This window comes from Halichoerus grypus, chromosome 7 (genome assembly GCF_964656455.1).
Source record: "Halichoerus grypus chromosome 7, mHalGry1.hap1.1, whole genome shotgun sequence".
NCBI classification, from domain to species: Eukaryota; Metazoa; Chordata; class Mammalia; order Carnivora; family Phocidae; genus Halichoerus; species Halichoerus grypus.
In genome coordinates this window covers 104,229,329-104,250,753 of record NC_135718.1, presented here as the reverse complement: position 1 = coordinate 104,250,753, position 21,425 = coordinate 104,229,329, and the positions used below count along the sequence as shown (strand labels likewise).

The following is a 21,425-nucleotide window of genomic DNA, read 5'->3' as shown; positions in this document are numbered from 1 at the left end:
GCCTGCTTCTCCCTCTCCCACTCCCACTCCCCTTGCTTGTGTTCCTGCTCTTGCTATCTTTCTCTGTCAAATAAATAAATAAAATCTTAAAAAAAAAAAAAAAAAAGAGGCAAAGACCATTGGTCTATTTGCTATAAAGATGGGCAAGAATAATAAGACTATCTGCCGGGAGGGCCTGGGTGGCTCAGTTGGCTAAGTATCCGACTCTTGATTTTGGCTCAGGTCATGATCTCAGGAACCCTGTGTCAGGCTCTGCACTCAGAACGGAGCCTGCTTGTCCCCATCCCTCTGCTCCTCCTCCACACTCCCTCCCTCAAATAAATAGATAAAATCATTAAAAGAAAAAAGTAAAGCCTGAGAGTTTGTCAGCAAAAATTGGGTATTAATAAAACTGGATGGTAAAGGGAAGCAACTACTCTCCAAAACGAGGTCTCACTTCCAGCTGTTACTGTATGATAGACTTCTTTCTGTATCGTACAATCTAAATAACTTATAAATTGGAGGATTGTTACTAGTGATTGCAACGGAGATATTTAAACAATTAGGTTAGAAGATGCTTTCACAATCCAATTTCCAGACAATGGGAAGCATTCAAATACTTTATACAGCTTTGTAAATAATCATTAAAATAATATAGATCAAAATTACATGCTGCTTTTACTCAAAACGCTACCTGAAAAAACTATACCATGTAAATGATTTGGAACACTGCTACCCCTTCAACCCTGAAGACCATAATTGTTAAGATTATACCCTATATTAAAACTGTGCAACTCCCCATTCTAATTAAATAAATATCTATGGCTGGATATTTTTGAGATTTTTGAGAATTTTATTTAATAAATTCTATATTTATCAAATGCCACATTTCAAAGCAGTCAATACTAAGAATTTTAGTCCATGGGGTATATGCACACTAGAAATGTTCTGTTGTGCCAGATCCACCAATGACTGTTCTCAGAAAATCTGCCTCCATGTATAGCTCTTTTTTTTTTTTTTTTAAGATTTTATTTATTTACTGACAGAGAGAGAGACACCGAGAGAGGGAACACAAGCAGGGGGAGTGGGAGAAGGAGAAGCAGGGTTCCTGCTGAGCAGAGAGCCCGATGAGGGGCTCGATCCCAGGACCCTGGGATCATGACCTGGGCCGAAGGCAGATGCTTAACGACTGAGCCACCCAGGTGCCCCTCCATGTACAGCTCTTGTTGAGTGGGCTGTAGGCCATATGACTCACTCAAGGCTACCCCTTTCCACAGAATATTAGATAAGACATGGACAACTAGCCTAAGGTGGCACACACCTAAGTTTGAGAACTATGCAAGCCTTATTTTAAAATGTGAGCAGGACCAGTTAGGTTATCCCTCAAGAATTTTACCTAAAAAATATAAAGAGACTTGCCAAGAACTGTTGATACTAGAGTTGAACAATCATGGCAAAATTTTCTGAGATACCACAGACCCCACAAAGAAGTAGGTAAGGAAAGAAGGGAGAACATTCAACTCATAGAGAGCAATAAAGAGTAAAAGAGATGAGTGCCTGGAGTTTCTGTGGCACATGTCCTTCCTGAGGTCTACTTGTTCATCTTCTCCTGGATTTGCTTTATATTCATAATAATCCCCCACTGTACTTGGGCTACCATACGTATTCCTGGTATGTCTACAAGTTGATTATAAGGTATATATAGTAGGGCACAAAAGAGACATGCCTTCTCTTTTCAGAAATTTATAAGCTAGTTATAAGCATTTGATAAGTAATACACAGTAAATAAATAAATAATCACTGACTACAGGGTGCTATAACAGAAGGCCAAAAGTTTAGACTAAGAATAACTGATCAGGAAAAGCTTCTCAGAGGAAGTAACATTTAACCCTAGGCCTGAAGGAGTTAGCCAGGTAAAGAGTGAAGGGTACATTCGAGGCAGAAGGGAAAGAATATGCAGACGTTTTCGACCTGAAAAGATCTTAAATGTTCCAGAAACTAAAAGAAGGCCAAAGTACAGTAAAGGAAGACTGACCCAAGGGTACCACTGGAGAGGAAGAAAGGGCAAGATTAGAGGCCAGGTGAAACAATGTGAGTTTTATTTAGTGGGAAAACACTCAAGGATTTTTTTTTTTTAATCTTATACCAGTGTACTTTATTTATTTATTTATTTTTATTATGTTACGTTAATCACCATACAGTACATCATTAGTTAAGGATTTTCAGCAGAGGAATGACTTGACCTGATCTCTCTGGATGCTATGGCGAATAATGGGATAAAAGGGGGTCAAGTGGAAAGAATAGTTAGGAGGTAACTGAATAGTATGTGACACTGGTTTGGAGATAGAAGACAGCTTTCTAAACCTATTTTAAGAAGTGGACTTCATAAACCAGTGAGTACAATATTTTCTAAATATGTTCAATTATAAATTGCTCAGAGATACAAATATATGCAAGTAAAAAATACAGACATGCATGGGAATGATAAACACTGAATTCTGTATAATGGTTCCTCTGAGGAAGGCAAAGGAGGAGGGTATTTCCTGGGAGAGGGAGGTAATAAAACAAACTAATCTTGTTCGTATTATTTTGTTTCTTAACCAGGGAGATAGATATATAAGAGTTCATTGTAAGTCTTTATGCTTTTAAATAATGTTTTAAATATTAAATCATAAAAATAGAATATGTTTAGTTATTTTATTTAATCCATGCTACACAGTTTAACCACAATGAGCTTTCTGAAACAAAAAAATACTATAAAGTAACTTTAGTTATTCCAATTCATGATAAACTGAAAGATTTTTATTGGGAAAAAAACCTGTTACTCTATAACTTTAAGTCAGTGATATATGTTCTGATTATGAGAACTGTTCACACATAATTAGATGTTGTGGGTTATTAAACAGGTTTGAGATATATAAAGTCTTTGTGAGTCCTCAAAGTAATGTGGGTTTGATTTTACTAAAACAAAATACCACTCCTATTTTTAACAGTAAACATGTACCTTTATTTTAAAGGACTAGGTTTGACATGCTTATTTCTCCACTGGTCATTTTTCATAATTATTCCACCCTCTATATTTCCTAAAGATTGGCCTTAAATATTCCCAAGGGTACCAGAACCTGCTTTTAGAACAAACACTGCAGAGAAATTGTAATCCAGGCATTTCCAGAACAAAGCATGCAATAACATGCCCCAGTCACTCCTCAACATCATCGGTCCCCAAGATGCTCTTTGAAGCGTAGAAGCTGCACAATCAGCCACCCTTCCCTCTCACCACTACATTAAATTAAAATATATAATCAATAAATCTCCAGATGATCCATCAGCACATCCCGTCCTCTCTACTTATAAATCTATCTAGAATTCAACCACTTTCTCACCATGTCCACTACCACTAACTTGGTCCAAGGAACCCAGATAATTGCAAATGCCTCATAGCTGGTCCCCCACTTCTCCCTTTGTACTCTCTCACAATCTTTATTCAATAGTGCAACCTGAGTAGTGAGGATAAAATATATATCAGAGTGTGCCACTCCTATACTTAAAACTGTCTAGCTGTTTCCCATCTCAGTCCAGTAAAACCTGAATTCTCTACAATGGTCAAAAGTCCTTATTAAGACCTGTTACATTTCTCTTCATCTTTTTCCATAGCACTTAACACTTCTGATAGAGTATATATTCTACTTAGTCATTTGTTTATTGTCTGTATCTTCCACAAGGATAAAAAATTTAATGAAGACAAGAGTTTTCTCTGCTTTTCTTTACTGTTGTATCCCCAAACCTGAATGGTGTCAAGCATTTAGAAGGAGTTCAATAAATGTTTGTTGAATAAATGAATGAATGAGTGAATATTTCTTTAAAGTGACAGGAAGCACAGACAATGGTTCTGCCATATAAACTTGAGGTTTCAACTGCTTTCTGTAATGTCAAAATTAATGCAAACACAAGAAAGAGCTGTAACAACTGATGTGAGAACCATAAAAAGCCCCGTAGGCGAGAAAGAAGTTAAAATCCAGAAACAAGATTTTAGAGAGTTTTTTTTTCCCTAGTCCGAAGATTTCTACTGATAAGTAAAACTTTAAAATAACCTTTGCAGTATTTATTGGTTGGTCATAGATTTTTTTCCCCTACTCTTGTAGTCAATTACTACTCTTAAAGTTTTTATAAAATTTATGTTTATGTCCCCTATGCTCATTCTAATGCATTTTAAATTCAACATATTACTTGATAAAGATGTCAGCTAATGCTAGTATGGTAATCATATTGCAATACAGAAATGTTACGAATCAACACATTGTATACCTCAAACTTACACAATGTTATGTGTCAGTTATATCTCAATAAAAAAATTCAAGTATTACTGTTTGAGGGAGAAAATGGGGGCAAAGAATAAGGATATTATATAATGAATCTCCTCTTCAGATAACAGTTTCAGAAAACTGTTTTGAAAGGGGGTATATAGTTGGTGGTATTTAATTAAATATTGTAGTACTGTACTGTCATTTTTTTTTATCACCCTAAGAAGAAAGGAGAGACAGGAAATATATTCTAATTTGAAGGGTCAATGATTTCCTTATATTCCACGAAATATCAAGTTACTATATAAAGCTGAATATAATTTGATATTCTAAAAACTGAACTATCTGGGAAGAGCCAACTTCAAACATCATCTGTCAGTTATCTTGTCAAGACTAAAAGAAATACTGTTTTTCTTATGTCTTCTGAAAGAAAGTAGAAGAAAAAAATACTTTAGGAGGACTACTTGAATCACTAGTCAAAATGAAATAGAATTAAACTTCCATTAAGGAAGTTCTTTCTGTAATGTCAAAATTAATGCAAACTAAAATTGCAGGCTAAAATTTTGGTTTTAGCAAAAAAGCATCTCAACTAGAGGGAAACAAAGGTGGTTAGAAAGGTAAGAAAGAACCAACAGCTAGTTAACCTACTCTCTTAAGAATCTCTGGTGTCATCTAGTTAACGGAAAAAACTGAGAAGCAATAAAAGAGTTATATAGGTGGATAGAGCAGAATGGAAGGTTATATTATTAACTGGGTATTTACTATGTAGGAGGCACAGTGCTAAGCAATTCATATTCATATTCTCATTCAATCCTTAAAATAAACCTGGGAGATAGGTTTTGTTAGCATCATTTTACAGAGAAACAAATTGAGACATATACAGGTAAAGTAACATACAGTGATGCAGGAAGGGTTAAATAAAAAACCAAATATCTTAACTCCATGTTAAACTGTCTCTATGTTGCTCCTTCTATAACTGAATACACTGCTGGATTTTTCCTACCAGGTTAACTTCTCTCGCGTAAGCACAAAAGTGATTCAGCTCTTAGATCCAGCTCTTAGTTCTCATCTGTATGCAACTTCAGAAATCAAGTGAGTAAGTTTTCAACTAAATGAGTTTTATTTTGTTCCATATTCATGAACTCTAATCTGATCTAGGATCTGCCCTCTAAAAAACAAAACAAAATAAAATAAAAACCTGCCTTTGATCACAAGGAAGACTTTCACTGAATAAAAACAACTCAAAAGGTAATGCTCAAAATACTCTGAAAAGCTAGCCGCTTGGTGGCATCTACTAAACCCTAGTATATACATGCCCTAACCCAGCAATTCCACTCCTAGATGTGTACCCACAGAAGTACATTCATATGCTTACCAAAAGACAAGTTCAAGAATGTTCACAGCAACACTATGTACAATAACCTTAATCTGGAAACAACCCAAATGCCCATCAACAATACAATGGAAGAATGGATATATTGTAATATATTTACACAATGGAACAAATGAACCATGCCTAGATGCAACTATTATATGGATGAATCTCACAAACATAATGATAAATGAAAAACCTTGATGAGAAGAGTTCATATTGTATTATTCCATTTAAACAAAGTTCAAAAACATCAAAACTCATAATCTATGGTGCCAGAAGTTAGGACAGTGATGACTCTTCAGAGAGGTAGTAACCGCAGGGGCAGTGAAGGGGAGGAGGGCTTCTGAAATGCAGGCAAGTGTCAGGGTTTTTTTTGATCTGGGTGCTTGTTACATTAGTTATGTTCACTTTATGAAAAACCATCATGTTTTACACTAATTTTTGCACATTTTCTTTTGATCTGTTATACTTCAACAAAAAGTTCTTTAAAAAAGACAATGTTCTATTCTTGGTGGGTTGACAGCACAATATTTACACTATAATTGTTAATACTTCTGGCTTTTTTCTTATCTCTCCATATAGAGGCAGACAATAAAAAATAGAAGGTTTTGTTCTTTTTTAAAAAAATAATTTTAATTTCAATTATTGCCTACATGATAATTTGTGGAAAGTTCCATTCATCTCAGATTTATAATAAGATGTCTTTTTTAAACTCTAGCAAGAGAGGGAACACAAGCAGGGGGAGTGGGAGAGGGAGAAGCAGACTTCCCGCTGAGCAGGGAGCCCAATGCAGGGCTTGATCCCAGGACCCTGGGACCATGACCTGAGCCGAAGGCAGATGCTTAACGACTGAGCCACCCAGGCGCCCCAAACTCTACTTTAAAATCCTGTTGTCAGGCATTTCTCCAAAGAAGACATCCAAATGGCCAACAGACACATGAAAAAATGCTCAACATCACTCGGCATCAGGGAAATCCAAATCAAAACCTCAATGAGATATCACCTAACACCAGTCAGAATGGCTAAAATTAACAAGTCAGGAAACGACAGATGTTGGCGGGGATGCGGAGAAAGGGGAACCCTCCTACACTGTTGGTGGGAGGGCAAGCTGGTGCAGCCACTCTGGAAAACAGTATGGAGGTTCCTCAAAAAAGTTGAAAATAGAGCTACCCTACAACCCAGTAATTGCACTACTGGGTATTTACCCCAAAGATACAAATGTAGTGATCCGAAGGGGCACCTGTACCCCAATGTTTATAGCAGCAATGTCCACAACAGCCAAACTATGGAAAGAGCCCAGATGTCCATCGACAGATGAATGGATAAAGAAGATGTGGTATATATATATACAATGGAATATTACTCAGCCATCAAAAAAACGATATCTTGCCATTTTCAATTACATGGATGGATCTAGAGGGTATTATGCTAAGCAAAGTAAGTCAATCAGAGAAAGACAATTATCATATTATCTCATTCATATGTGGAATTTAAGAAACAAAACAGAGGATCATAGGGAAAGAGAGGAAAAAACAAAACAAGACAAAATCCAAGAGGGAGACAAATCATAAGAGATTCTTAGTCATAGAAAACAAACTGAGGGTTGCTGGAGGGAAGGAGGAGGGGGCTGCGGTACTGGGTGATGGACATTAAGGAGAGCACGTGATGTAAGGAGCATTGGGTATTACATAAGACTGATGAATCACTGACCTCTACGTCTGAAACCAATAATACATTATATGTTAATTAATTGAATTTAAATAAAAAATAAAAATAAAATAAAATCCTGTTGTCAGGGCATCTGGGTGGCTCAAGTCAGTTAAGCGTATGACTCTTCTTTTTTTAAAGATGTTATTTATTTATTTCACAGAGAGAGACACAGAGAGAGAGGGAACACAAGCAGGGGGAGTGGGAGAGGGAGAAGCAGGCTTCCCACAGAGCAGGGAGCCCGATGCGGGGCTCGATCCCAGAACCCTGAGACCATGACTGGAGTGGAAGGCAGACGCTTAACAACTGAGCTATCCAGGTGCTCCAAGCATCTGACTCTTGATTTGGGTTCAGGTCATGATCTCAGGGTCATGAGATTGAGCCCTGCATTGAGCTGCACAGAGCCTGCTTAAGATTCTCTCTCTTCCTCTTCTTCTGCCCCTTCCCCCACACATGAACTCAGTCATGTGCATGCACTTTCTCTCTCTCTAAAAAAAAAAAAAAATCCTGTTGTCTTCATCCTCACTAAATAAGGGAATTAACCTGAGTGACCATATATTCAGCTTTATACAAGCATTTTAAATAAAACTATTAACAACCAGGAGTTTTTGATTCAGACTACATTGCCAAAGTGTACTAAAGTTCTTCCCAAATTTTCTGCTACTAAATTAACTTCATATTTTTGACCTCAGGATGAATGAAAAAATCCTTAAAAGCATATAGCTTAGAAAAGCATGAGAGGCTGATATGCTTCCTAAAAGTCTCCAGCTCAAAGTCTTTCTCGCTTTGCAATAGGATCTTTGAGCAAAATAACTGAAGACTAACACCTTTTTTTTTCAGTCAGAATGATCACCTTTGAAAAATCAACTTTTCCATCTGAGAATTTCTTAGCATTCCATTTGTAACTAAACATTAATTCATAACCATGAAGATCTGTATCATTTTCCTAAAAAAGAGAGAATATGACAAAAACAAACATGTATAGATGATTCTATTTAAGACTATGTTATCATTTCTTCTTTTGGAATATTTGACCACATACGAAAGACGAGCTCTGACATAAATATTTTATTAACTACAAGAAGGAAAGGGGCAAAGAGAAAACACAGACAGGCAGGAAATAAAAGTTTATCTAAAAATTTCCTTTGCAAAATAATCCTCTGACAAAGATGAGTTAGTGGAAAGAATGAATATCCTGATACTGTTCCCAATAAAGTTTATTTTGAATTTGAACTGTTAAGGGATGTTATTATTTATTTCCCTGGTTACCATGACCCTGTGATTACAACTTACCCCATGTTTTGGAAAGCTATGCAACTTCCTTAAACAGCTACAGAGTACAGATTTAAGGGAAGGGAAAGTAGTATCTAGGATGCTCTTACTAATTTTAATAAGCATTCAGATCTTTCAAACACTGTAATTATAAATCAAAGCTGGCAAGTGATAATGCTCATATATTTTCTTTTCCCCTACCATAAATGTTGCTAACTTTCCTACCAACTGACATTAGAAATTCAAATATCTTCAAAATAAAATTTCCTGAGAAATTGTGAATCTAGGTTCCAAAAGACCCATGGACGATACTCCAATGTCAGGTATGGAATCATTCAGATAGAGACAACTTTAGAAAAGTCATCACTCCAGTGAACTAGAATATAGTGTTACTATTCTGCCAAAAGTGACTAAGAAATCCAATTTTACTGGTGTGATTAAGCATATTAATTTCATTCTCTTTTCTATAATGAACATTATAGAACTAATCTAGTATGAAATTAGAAGACCTCTTTCAGCAAAAAATATGAAGCAATGATATTAACTTTTGCAAGCTCCTACTATTTATAAAACTGTTAAAATGTCATACCCTCGCTTTCCTATTTTTTTAAATAAATACCATGAAATACTAAGCTCAGTATGAAATGAACAGGACCAATGAATACTTATTTATCAAAAATAAATTTTAGTATTACTTTAAGATCACAGAAGTCAAAGACATAAATTTGGGTTTTACTTTCAAAGAGTATTACACTAAATTTGAGGAGTCGGAACTGTTCACCATACCAATCTGGATAATCAGGCAAAGGAGAATTTTTAGTACAAATGCCTAAATTTGTGTACACTGTGATTACATCATTTTGACTTTGAGTAAGGTTTTAGCTCCTAATTCTGGTTAAATTTAGATAGGCATTTTAGAAACTAATTTGTAAGTAAAACAAATAGGAAAGTCAATGTGTTCTCAATCAGGCTTGCTGGCTGTTAGAGATTCAGAATTGAGAACTTATTCTGTGACCTTCAGCAAGTCACTCAACCTTTCTTTATCAAAATATGTCACAGATGGGGGTGCCAGGGTGGCGCAGTCGGTGAAATGTCCAACTCTTGGTTTCGGCTCAGGTCCTGAGCTCAGGGTGGTGAGATCGAGCCCCACCTCAGGCTCTGTGCTCAGCGGGGAGTCTGCTTCAGATGCTCTCCCTCTGCCCTTCCCCCATTCTCTCTCTCTCAAATAAAATAAACAAATCTTTTAAAAAAATGTTACAAATGTTTAAAAATCTTACACCTTTACAAAATGCTCTGCAACTTTCAAGTATCGTGCGACTTCCAACTAGAACCTCTGAAGAGCAGAACCCAGCTATACTTGCATGTGAAATAATTCCTGCTGCGGTAGGCTGAGAAGTAACAGTTACGCTTTGCACAGCTTATGCATTTTATCTTTTTAAATCATTTTTATAATTAATTTGATTAAATTCGGTAAATACGACTGAAAGGGTTAGATTTTAAGAAAGGAAACTTTGTGTATAACAAGTAATGTAGTAATACAATACTGTTTAGATTATGTTAGGCTTATACTTTCGATTACTCTACCTTTCTAATTTAAGACAGCTATAATTTATATACATTTATATCCCAAATAAAAAAAATTCTTCTCATCTAGCAATCACTGCTAAGACTGTCAAACATTTTAATTGGCAGTATATGATATATGCATGTGTAATTCTGCTTATTTCTTTAAAAGAGTAAAGTGAATAAAAGCAGCCATCTAGGGAACTAAAAACAATAAATGAAACAAATCAGATACCTAAGGAATTTGCAAACTAATTTTTTAAATATTCTGTGAAAATATATGGTATTGAAGCGTTGGTCTATCACTTCACTATTATCTGGTAGGAGTCTCAAACATCATATACAATAGAAATATCTTATGAATTGAGGATTAAATTACTGTATAATTAGAAAACAAACTTAGTGGTTACCAGAGGGGAGGTGGGTGAAGGGATGGGTTAAACAGGTGATGGGGATTAAGGAGTGCACTTGTTGTGATGAGTACTAGGTGACGTATGGAGTTGTTGAGTCACTATATTGTACACCTAAAACTAATATAACACTGTATGTTAACTATACTGGCATTTAAAATAAAATATAGATTACTACACAATTTTCGTTTATATTCACTCTTGGGAGTATCACTGCATTACTATTAAAAACACCTGATTTTGAATTCATTTCTATAACTTTAAAGGTCCTTTATATTAGTAATACATTATTACACAGATAAAGGCTTATTATGAATTTTAATTACACATATTTAATTACCTCATCTTACTTTGTAGGAATTTTAAATGCCTTAACATTTTCATTTCTCACAAATAATAAAATTATAATTAAAATAGTCTTTACTAAAAATTCAAATAGAACTTTCTGGTCAATATTTATGTCTTAATGTATAAAAAAAATAAAATGAAGAAAATTATAACCATTTTAAATAGAAACTATTTTCTCTTTTGGCTTAGGTATGAGAGATGCAGTCACTCTACCTCACAAAGCAGTAAGTCGATGATGTGGAAGACCATGCAGAGTGGGAACTTGGCTGTAAAAAGAGTGAGGAACCACTGGGAGGCATACATATGAACTTCCAGGTTCAGAACACAAAAATGGTGGTGCAGGTCCGGTAACTGCTCCTAAAAAGTCAAAGTGGAAAAGTGAGAAGCTTTATTTCCTACCACAAATGAAATTTATGACAAGCTTTCTATGAGCACTCTAGATTTTTTGCAGCGTTCATTGAATTTTATGTAACTACACAGAACTGATAATAGGAGATGAGCATTGGGACCAGGATGATCGAGGAAAATAAAGGCAGACTTCTTATGGACAAATAACAAAGATCACCTCTTGCTCACTTGACTATTTTTGTTTCTTGGGAAATGCTCACTCTGACAGAATACCTATAGTCTAATGAATGTCATCCCTCCAGAGTCGAGTCCAGCACCTGATCAAATGGGTTGCCTGACTACCTAGGAAAGAAATTTATTTTCTCTTTGGAGACCACTTAATATCAACATCATCTGGGATCTATGATATCACTTCAGTATATTTTTGGGGTGCTGAGAAAAGCCCAAAACATAATGAGACTTTAAAACAATCTATCTTTTTTGAATTTTTGGTAGAATTCCCCTGGGAATCCATCAGGCCCTGGACTCTTGTTTTTTAGTAGGTTTTTGATCACTGCTTCAATTTCGTTACTGGTTATTGGTCTATTCAGATTATTTACCTCAAAGATACAGATGTAGTGAAAAGAAGGGCCACATGCACCCCAATGTTCATAGCAGCAATGTCCACAATAGCCAAACTGTGGAAAGAGCAGAGTTGCCCTTCAACAGACAAATGGATAAAGAAGATGTGGTCCTTACATACAATGGAATATTACTCAACCATCAGAAAGGATGAATACCCACCATTTGCATCAACATGGATGGAACTAGAGGAGATTATGCTAAGTGAAGTAAGTTAAGCAAAGAAAGTCAATTATCATATGGTTTCACTTATATGTGGAACATAAGGAATAGCATAGAGGATATTAGGAGAAGGAAGGGAAAAATGAAGGGGGGGGAATCAGAGGGGGAGACGAACTATGAGAGACTATGGACTACAGGAAACAAACTGAGGGTTTCAGAGGGGAGGGGGGTGGAGGGATGGGTTAGCCTGGTGGTAGGTATTAAAGAGGGCACATATTGAATGGAGCACTGGGTGTTATACGCAAACAACGAATCATGGAACACTACATCAAAAACTAATGATGTAATGTATGGTGACTAACATAACATAATAAAATTAAAAAAAAAAAAAGCAAAAGCAACAAAAGCAAAGATAAACGAGTGGGACTACATCACCTAAAAAACTTCTGCACAGCAGAAGAAATTTATTATTGGTATCAATAATCCCAAATATTTACTCAGAAGAATTAAATCTCTAAAAACGAGCCTATTGCTTTTAATGTCCCTAGGGGCCCAGAATCTTCTACACAGTCCTTTTTCTCCTGAAAAAAAGCACATATGTCATTGTGCTTAGAGTTCACTTAACATCTTTCCCCTACTTCATTTCTTCTTTAAGGTTTTCTACCCTCCAACATTCTCTTCTCCCAGCAAAGTTGTCCTTAACCTCATTGCTAATTCTCTGTCTTCTCTGTTCTAGTCTTTTAGTCTCCCATTGACTTCACGTCCTCTTTAGACACCTATGGATCTCCTGAGAGGTCAGGCCAATGAGCTCCTACCAATATCTCTACTGCTGCGTCCCACTAACCTTAATCACTTTACTTTTCTCCAGTAGGGAATCAATCCATTAATGTATTTATTTCACATTTCTTTTGGGTTCCCAATACCTCAGATAGAGAAAGCCATATAAGCATGCTACATAGACCCATTATAAATTTAAGATTTTCAACTTCAGATGGAATTTCAGAGCTACTCAGTAATTCCTTTTATCAGCACTAGTCAATAATTTTGCCCTTGCTCACGATCTTTATTATGTAATATTTTACATATATAAAATAATATGTTCCTCATACATATAAACTTACACAGACATATTGTAAAACAGTAACAACCCATTGTTTGAGATCAAGAAATTATATAAGAATAATTTTTAAATATGTCCCAACATTAAAATATTTAAGTGTTTTTTATTCTTTTTCAAATCTTTCTCTGTCATTTCAAGAGTTCTCTACATGTGGACCTAAATATGGTAGTGGTGCTAATTAAGGCAGGGAAAATTCTTAAGTATTTCAATTTTTATTCTGTAAATATCTTCATTTCTTTACAAATACTACTCAGGAATCTCTTCATTGACTTAACTCACTATATTTCCACTTAAAAGTATATTAAAGTTAAATATTTACAATGGAAGACTATTTTAAAAATGATCAAATGGTTAAATAAATATTAACACCAATATAGATTCAGAAACCAAATATATATACATTTTTCCGTAAAATTCCATTAAACTTTCATGAATTATTATTGTTCACTAATTTTATTACTTTTTCTCTAACTCAATCCCTGAGTGATAAAAGCCTAATTTTTATTTACCTGTATTAGTCTCTCCAACTGATAGAACTTGCAATGAAGATCTTCAAAGTTGTTTTTGTAGAGATCTCGTAAACCATAGTCATACATGATTTTCACCAAAACACAGAATGCTTGTTCCTCTGGCATCTACAGGGAAACAGATACATATAGAACGTGACTGAGTGGCATTTGGCCAGAGTGTCAGAAAAGTTCCTTCATGTTATTAGTCCTCTGCATTAATGGCTAAAAGCCTCTAGTGAATGAACTTCTTCAGAGCCAGCCTTCTGCAGCAATATAGATAAAATTTGTGTTCAAACCTTCCAGTTTCCTCACTTGACATGAACTTTGCTCTTTTGTGATTTTTTTATTTGTTTGACAGAGAGACACAGCAAGAGAGGGAACATAAGCAGAGGGAGCTGGAGAGGGAGAAGCAGGCTCCCTGCTGAGCAGGGAACCCGATGAGGGGCTTGATCCCAGGACGCTAGGATCATGACCTGAGCTGAAGGTAGACGCTTAACGACTGAGCCACCCAGGTGCCCCTCTTTTGTGAATTTTAATCATCCTGTTATTCACTCATTAAGCCATCTTAAAAACAGGTAATACAGTCACATGATTTAAAAATCAATACAATGCAAAAGTATACAAAGGTAAAAGTCTTACTCCTCTCTGTCTCTGTATAATAATTCCTGTACCTGGCCCCCACCTCTTTGGCATAACCTCGTAGCTACGCTCCATAATTTCTCATCTATCCTGCTAGTGTTTCTTTATGCAAATAAAAGAATCACACTTATTATATTTTTCCCTTTCCTACATAAAAGATAACATTCTATGTACATTACAATGCATCTCGTTTCTTTTTCCCTCAATAATATTCTCCAAAGAGGGATTTCTGGGTCAAAGGATAAATGCATTTTTCATTTTGATAGTGAGATACTGTCTTCCCACAGTCTTCTTGCTGTTATATTCTTTTTACATAAAAAGTTTTTAGGAAAGAATTTTATGAGCTTTTATCATTAAGAGTTAAATGACAAAATCTAACACACCCCTTCCAGAAGCATTTTTATCTGAACAGAGAATGAAATCTGAAATCCAAGGAACAAATCTCTAAACTGTGGTATCAATAAACTGAAGGGACTTAGAGACATACCTAACATTCTGGAAATTACATCAAGCAAACAGAAAAAGATTTTATCCTTAACTCAGTGTCCTAAGATATAACTATTGTGTAAACTTTACTTTTTTTTAAAATGAAAACTTTATTTATTTGAGAGAGAGTTTGCGCACAAGTGGCAGGGAGGAAGAGAGGGAGAGGGAGAAGCAGGCTCCCTCCCCCGAGCAGGGAGCCCAACACGGGCTCCAGCAGGATCCCAGGACCCTGAGATCAGGACCTTGAGATCAGGGCCTGAGCAAAAGGCAGACGCTTAACCAACTGAGCCACCCAGGTGCCCCTGTAAACATTTACTTCCAATGTCACTTCTTTGAAAGTCTGACCTTGGCTGATTATGGTATTTGACACCTTTGTTAGACTAAATTCCTGTCTGAATACTTGAGTCAAGTAGAGTTCTATGTACCCACTTAGAAATGTAATTCTTACACAAATTGGCCACTTCTATTTTCGACTTATAAACCATGAAATACACAAATTAGTTAAATAAAACCTCCTAAAGTTAAGTAAGTACACTTAGCTGTTGTCATTTTGATTCTATAAACATTTGCTTATTCCTTTTTTATCTATGAGGTGTTTGGGGCTTTGACCTCAGCTGTTCAAGTCAGCAAACATTTTTCAGCTTATACTCATTTTTTCAGAACACAAGTACATTGTATTCTTTCCCCCTTTAACAATTCTGTCATTGAAGCTTCAAGCGACACTAGCTTGCACAAACATGATCTACTCCTCCTACCACCAAGGTCTAAGCCTCTCCTTCTTCCTCTCAGATCTCTACTAAAACGGCCATACAAAAGTGCTCATGTAAGGTAACTGTAGCCAGCCCTAGAGAAACTAATTCACTTAAGTCCTAGTTGAATAGTTTATCATTTGGTATCCTACAAAGGGGATAAACTTTAGTGCCTTGCATGGGTAAAACCACTAAAGCAAATAAAAGGTTTAAATGCCATTTGGTATCCACACATGCAGTCACTGAACACAGAGATGAATGCACTGTGCTAGGCCCTGGGGATACACATGGAACGGTATAGCATCTTCCCAAAGGACAAGTATATAGGCAACTCTCCTTGACTTTGATAGGGACACAGAAATCCTGGGATTGGGGAGGTAGGATGTGTTGATGAGGAATTAGACATCACCACAGCTAGAGCGTAAGTAGAAAAAAGGCTGGGTATGAGCCTGACTGGGTAATTTAGTCAGGAAAAAGACAAATGAACATAAATTTCTGCTTTGTTTTTAGGTATGGAGCTTAAATTCTCCCTTCCTCCCTCCATCTCTCTATCTCCACCTTTCTCCGCTCCCTCCTCCCCACTCCCTATCCATCTGTCTGTTTCTCTCATACACACAAACAATATATTTAATACAGTTCTTCAAAAACAAAAGAATTTTTAAGTTTGAATTTGATTCCCCCAAATAAAATGACAATCCCAGTCTATAACCTTTATTTTTTTTTTAAATCTATATTTGGGGGAGTGAGGAGTCTTAGAGCTGTTATCCTTCATGTCTAGCTTTAGGCAACATAATCTCTAAATAATGACCACAATAGATAGATCCATCACCTCACATAGTTATAATTTTTGTGTGTAGTAAGAACTGTTAAGATCTCTCTTAGCAACTTTCAAATACACAATACAGTATTGTCAACTATAGTCACCAAACTGTTACATATCCAGAACTTATTAATTTTATACCTTAAAGTTTGTACCCATACCATAAACTTGTACCCATGGGTACAACTCACTCATTTCCCCCATCCCCTGTGGCAACTACCAATCTACTCTCTTTTATGACTTCTTGTTTATATTCCACATATAACTGATACCATACAGTATTTGTCTTTCTCTGTCTGACTTACTTCACTTAGCACAGGCCTCTGAGGTTCATCCATGTTGTCACAAATGACAGGATTTCCTTTTTTATGACCGAATAATATTCCATTAAATGTATATACCACAATATCTGTACCCATTCACTTGTTGATGGACATTTAGGTTGTTTCCATGTCTTGTCTATTGTAAATAATGCTGCTATGAACATGGGGGTGCTAATACTATTTCAAGATGGTAATTTCATTCTCTTTGCATATATACTCAGAAGTAGAATTGCTAGATCACATGGTAGTTTTCTTTTAATTTTTTTAAGAACTTCCATACTGTTTTCCATAGTAATTGCACCAATTTACATTCCCACCAACAGTGCACAAAGGTTCCCTTTTCTCCACATCCCTGCCAGTACTTGTTACCTCTTGTCTTTTTCATAATATCTACTCTAACAGGTGTGAGGCAATATCTCATTGTTTTTGATTTGCATGATGATTGGTGATGTTGAACAACTTTTCATATACCTGTTAGATTTTGAATATCTTCTTTGGAAAAATATCTACTCAGGTCATTTGCCCATTTTCTCATTGGATGATTTGGGTTGTTTTTTTTCTCTTGAGTTACAGGAGTTCTTTATATGTTTTAGATGTTAACCCTTATCAGATATGTGGTTTGCAAATACTTTTTCCCATTGTGTAGGGTGCCCTTTCATTTTGTTGATATTTCTTCTGCCGTGCAGAAGTTTTTTAGGTGATGTAGTCCTACTCGTTTATCTTTGCTTTTGTTGCTTTTGCTTTTTTTTTTGAATTTTATTATGTTATGTTAATCACCATACATTACATCATTAGTTTTTGATGCAGTGTTCCATGATTCATTGTTTGCGTATAACACCCAGTGCTCCATTCAATATGTGCCCTCTTTAATACCTACCACCAGGCTAACCCATCCCCCCACCCCCTCCCCTCTAGAACCCTCAGTTTGTTTCTCAGAGTCCATAGTCTCTCACGGTTGCTTTTGATGTCATAATCAAAAAATCACTGCCAAGACTAATGTCAAAAAGCTTTTTATCTATGTTTATTTCTAAGAGGTTTATGGTTTCAGGTATTATGTTTAAATATTTAATCCATTTTAATTTTTGTAAGAAATATAAGATAGGGGTGCAGTTTTATTCTTTTGCATATGGCTGTCCAGTTTTCCTAACACTGTTTATTAAAGAAACTATCACTTCTCCATTAAATATTCTTAGCTTCCTTGTCAAATATTAGTTGACAATATATGCATAAGTTTATTTCTGGGCTCTCAGTTCTGTTCCATTGGTCTGCATATCAGTTTTTATGGCAGTACCATACTGTTTTGATTACTATAGTTTTATAATAGAGTTTGCAATCAGAAAGTGTGATGCCTCCAGCTTTGCTCTTCTTTCTCAGGATTGTTTTGGCTATTCAGGGTCTTCTGTGTTTTCACACAAGTTTTAGATTGTTTTTTCTAATTTTGAAAAATTGTCATTGGGATTGCACTGAATCTGTAGATGACTTTGGTTAGTATGAACATTTTGACATTACCAATTCTTCTGAGGCATGAGCATGAGGTATCTTTCCATTTGTGTCTTATTCAATTTCTTTCATCAATGTTCTCAGTGTACAGTTATTTCACCTCAATTCAATTTATTCCTAAATATTTAATTTTTTATACTATTGTAAATGGGATTGTTTTATTTCTTTTCCAGATAGTTCATTGTTAAGCACATAGAAACAAAAGTGAAGTTTGTATGTTGATTCCATATCCTGCAACTTTACTGAATTTGCTGATTAGTTCTAACAGGTTTTTTTTTTTTGGTGGAGTCTTTAGGGTTTTCTATATATAAGACCATGTCATCTGCAAAAAGAGACACTTTCATTTTTTCCCTTTTTGATTTGGATATCTTTGATTTCTTTTTCTGGCTGATTGCTCTGGCTAGGATTTCTAGTACTGTGTTTAATGGGAATGGTGAGAGTGGGCAACCTTGTATTGTTCCTGGTCTTAGAGAAAATGCTTTCTTTTTCTTTTTTTCAGTGGAGATGTAACTGACATATAACATTATATTGGTTTCAGGTGTACAACCTAATAGTTTGATATCTGTACATAATGTGAAATGATCACAAGTCTAGTTAACATCTATCACCATACATAGCTCAATTTTTTTTTGCAATGAGAACTTTTAAGATTTACTCTATTAGCACTTTTCAAATATGCAATACAGTATTATTAACTATGCTGTACATTACATCCTTATGACTTATTTATTTAATTGGAAGTTTGTACCTTTTGACCCCCCTTCACCCATTTCATCCACCCCTAACCCCCCACCTTTGGCAACCATCAATTATGTCTACGAACTTTTTTTTTTGAAATTCCACATATAAGTGAGATCATATATTTGTCTTTCTGTCTTTAACTTATTTTACTTAGCATAATGCCCTCAAGGTCCATTCATGTTGTGGCAGACAGCAAGATTTCATTCTTATATATATATATGAGACACATTTTCCATATCCATTCATCCATCAGAAGCCACTTAGATTGCTTCCATATCTTGGCTATTGTAAATAATGCTACAGAGACCATAGGGGTGCATATATCTTTTTGCTTTAGTATTCTTATTTCCTTTGGATAAATACCCAGAAGTTGAATATTTGATCATATGGTAGTTCTACTTTTAATTTTTTGAAGATCCACCATACTGTCTTCCACAGTGGCTGCACCAATTTACATTCCCACCAATAGTGCACAAAGGTTCCCTTTTCTCTACATCTTTGCCAACACTTGTTATTTCTTGCCTTTTGGTAAGAGCCATTGTAATATATATGAGGTGATATTTCATTGTGGTTTTGATTTGCATTTCTCTGATAATTAGTGATGTTGAACATCTTTTATTATACCTCTTGGTCATCTGTATGACTAGAGGGAAAACTTTCAACCTTTCACACCTGAGGATGATGTTAGCTGTTGGCTTGTCATATATGGCCTTAATTATAGTGAGATACATTCTGTACCCAATTTGTTGAGAATTTTTATCATGAATTTTGTCATTTATCATTGAATTTTGTCAAATACTTTTTCTGCATCTACTGAGATGATTTTTATCTTTCATCCTATTAATGTGATGTATCACATTTATGATTTGTGTATGAACCATCTTTCATCCCAGGGATGAATCCCACTTCCTTGTGGTGTATAATCCTTTTAATGTGATGTTCAATTCTGTTTGCTATTCTGTTCCAGTCTTTATTATCTTCTTCCTTCTACTAACTTTGGGCTTAGTTTGTTCTTCTTATTCTGGCTCCTTGAGGTATAAAGTTAGGTTATTTGAGATATGACTATTTTCTTGATGCACACATTTATCATAATAAACTTCCTTTTAGAACTGCTTTTGCTGCATTTGGTGTTTTTCCATTTTCATTTTTCTCAAGATATTTTTTAACTTCCCTTATGATTTCTTCTTTAAATCACTGTTATGTTCAGGAGTGTGTTATTTAATTTCTGCATATTCATGAACTTTCCATCTCTTCTCCTATTAGTGATTTCTAGTTTTGTGGTTACAAAGCCTACTTCATATAATTTCTATATTCGTGAATTTCTTGAGATTTTTTTCTATGGCCTAACATATGATCTATCCTAGAAAATGTCCCATGTGAACTTGAGAAGAATGTGTATTCTGCTGGTTTTGGATGGAATGTTTTGTATATGTCTGTTCAGTACATTTGGCTTACAGTGCTGTTCAAATCTGCTGTTTCCTTATCGGTTTTCTGCCTAGATGATCCATTGTTGACAGTGAGGTATTAAAGTCCCCAAATATTATTGTTGCTGTTCATTTCTCCTTTTAGTTTTGTTTGTTATCTGCTTTATATATTTAGGTGCTCCAATGTGGGCAAATACATATTTATAATTGTTATATCTTCTTGATGACATTTTTATCATTATATGATGACTTTGTCTTTTTTGACCCTTTTTAGCTTAAAATCTATTTTGTCTAATACAAATATAGCCACCTCTACTTTCTTTGGGTTACCATTTGTTTGAAATATCTTTTTTTCCCTTTCATTCTCAGTCTATGTGTGTCCTTATGACTAAAGTGAGTCTCTTTATAGGCAGCATATAGTTGGGTCTTGTTTTTGTTTTTTGTTTTTTTTCCCTCCAATCAGTTCTTTTATATCTTTTGATTGGAGAATTTATCCATTTATGTTTAAAGTAATTATTAATAGGTAGCAACTCATTATTGACATTTTGCTGTGTTCTGACTATTTTGTGGGTACTTTGTTTCTTGCTTTCTCTCTTGCTGTCTTCCTTTGTGATTTAATGACTTTTGTAGCAGAATGTTTTCTCTTCTCTTTATATTTGGTGAATCTACTGTCAGTTTTTGCTTTATGGTTACCATGAAACTTACTTAAAATGTCTTATAGTTATAACATCCTATTTTAGGTTTATGAAAACTTAACTTTGATAGTATACAGAAACTTGATACTTTCACTTCTCCCCCACCTCACACTTTAGGGTTACTGATGTTACAGTATACATCTTTTTTATATTGTGTAGGAAAAATTATTGTAGTTATGGTTATTTTTAATATGTTTGTTTTTTTAACTTTACACAAGAGTTATAAGTGAATCATGTACTATCATTACATATTACAGAATCTGACTTTGACTACATAATTACCATTACCAGTGAATTTTACACATTCATATGTTTTTACAATGTTAATGAGCA

At 35.2% G+C, this 21,425-nt stretch overlaps 1 protein-coding gene across 3 annotated transcripts in view; it reads right to left on the bottom strand.

Annotated features, from left to right (window-relative positions):
• Positions 1 to 21,425, bottom strand: part of RABGAP1L (RAB GTPase activating protein 1 like) — a 748,424-nt gene that overhangs the window by 241,291 nt on the left and 485,708 nt on the right. For all 3 annotated transcript variants that reach the window (XM_078077989.1, XM_078077987.1, XM_078077988.1), the window contains 2 exons: positions 13,716 to 13,841; positions 11,169 to 11,312 (listed from right to left, as the gene is read on the bottom strand). In XM_078077989.1, coding sequence (XP_077934115.1) covers positions 11,169 to 11,312; positions 13,716 to 13,841 — 270 coding nt within the window. The remainder of the gene's footprint in view (positions 1 to 11,168; positions 11,313 to 13,715; positions 13,842 to 21,425) is intronic.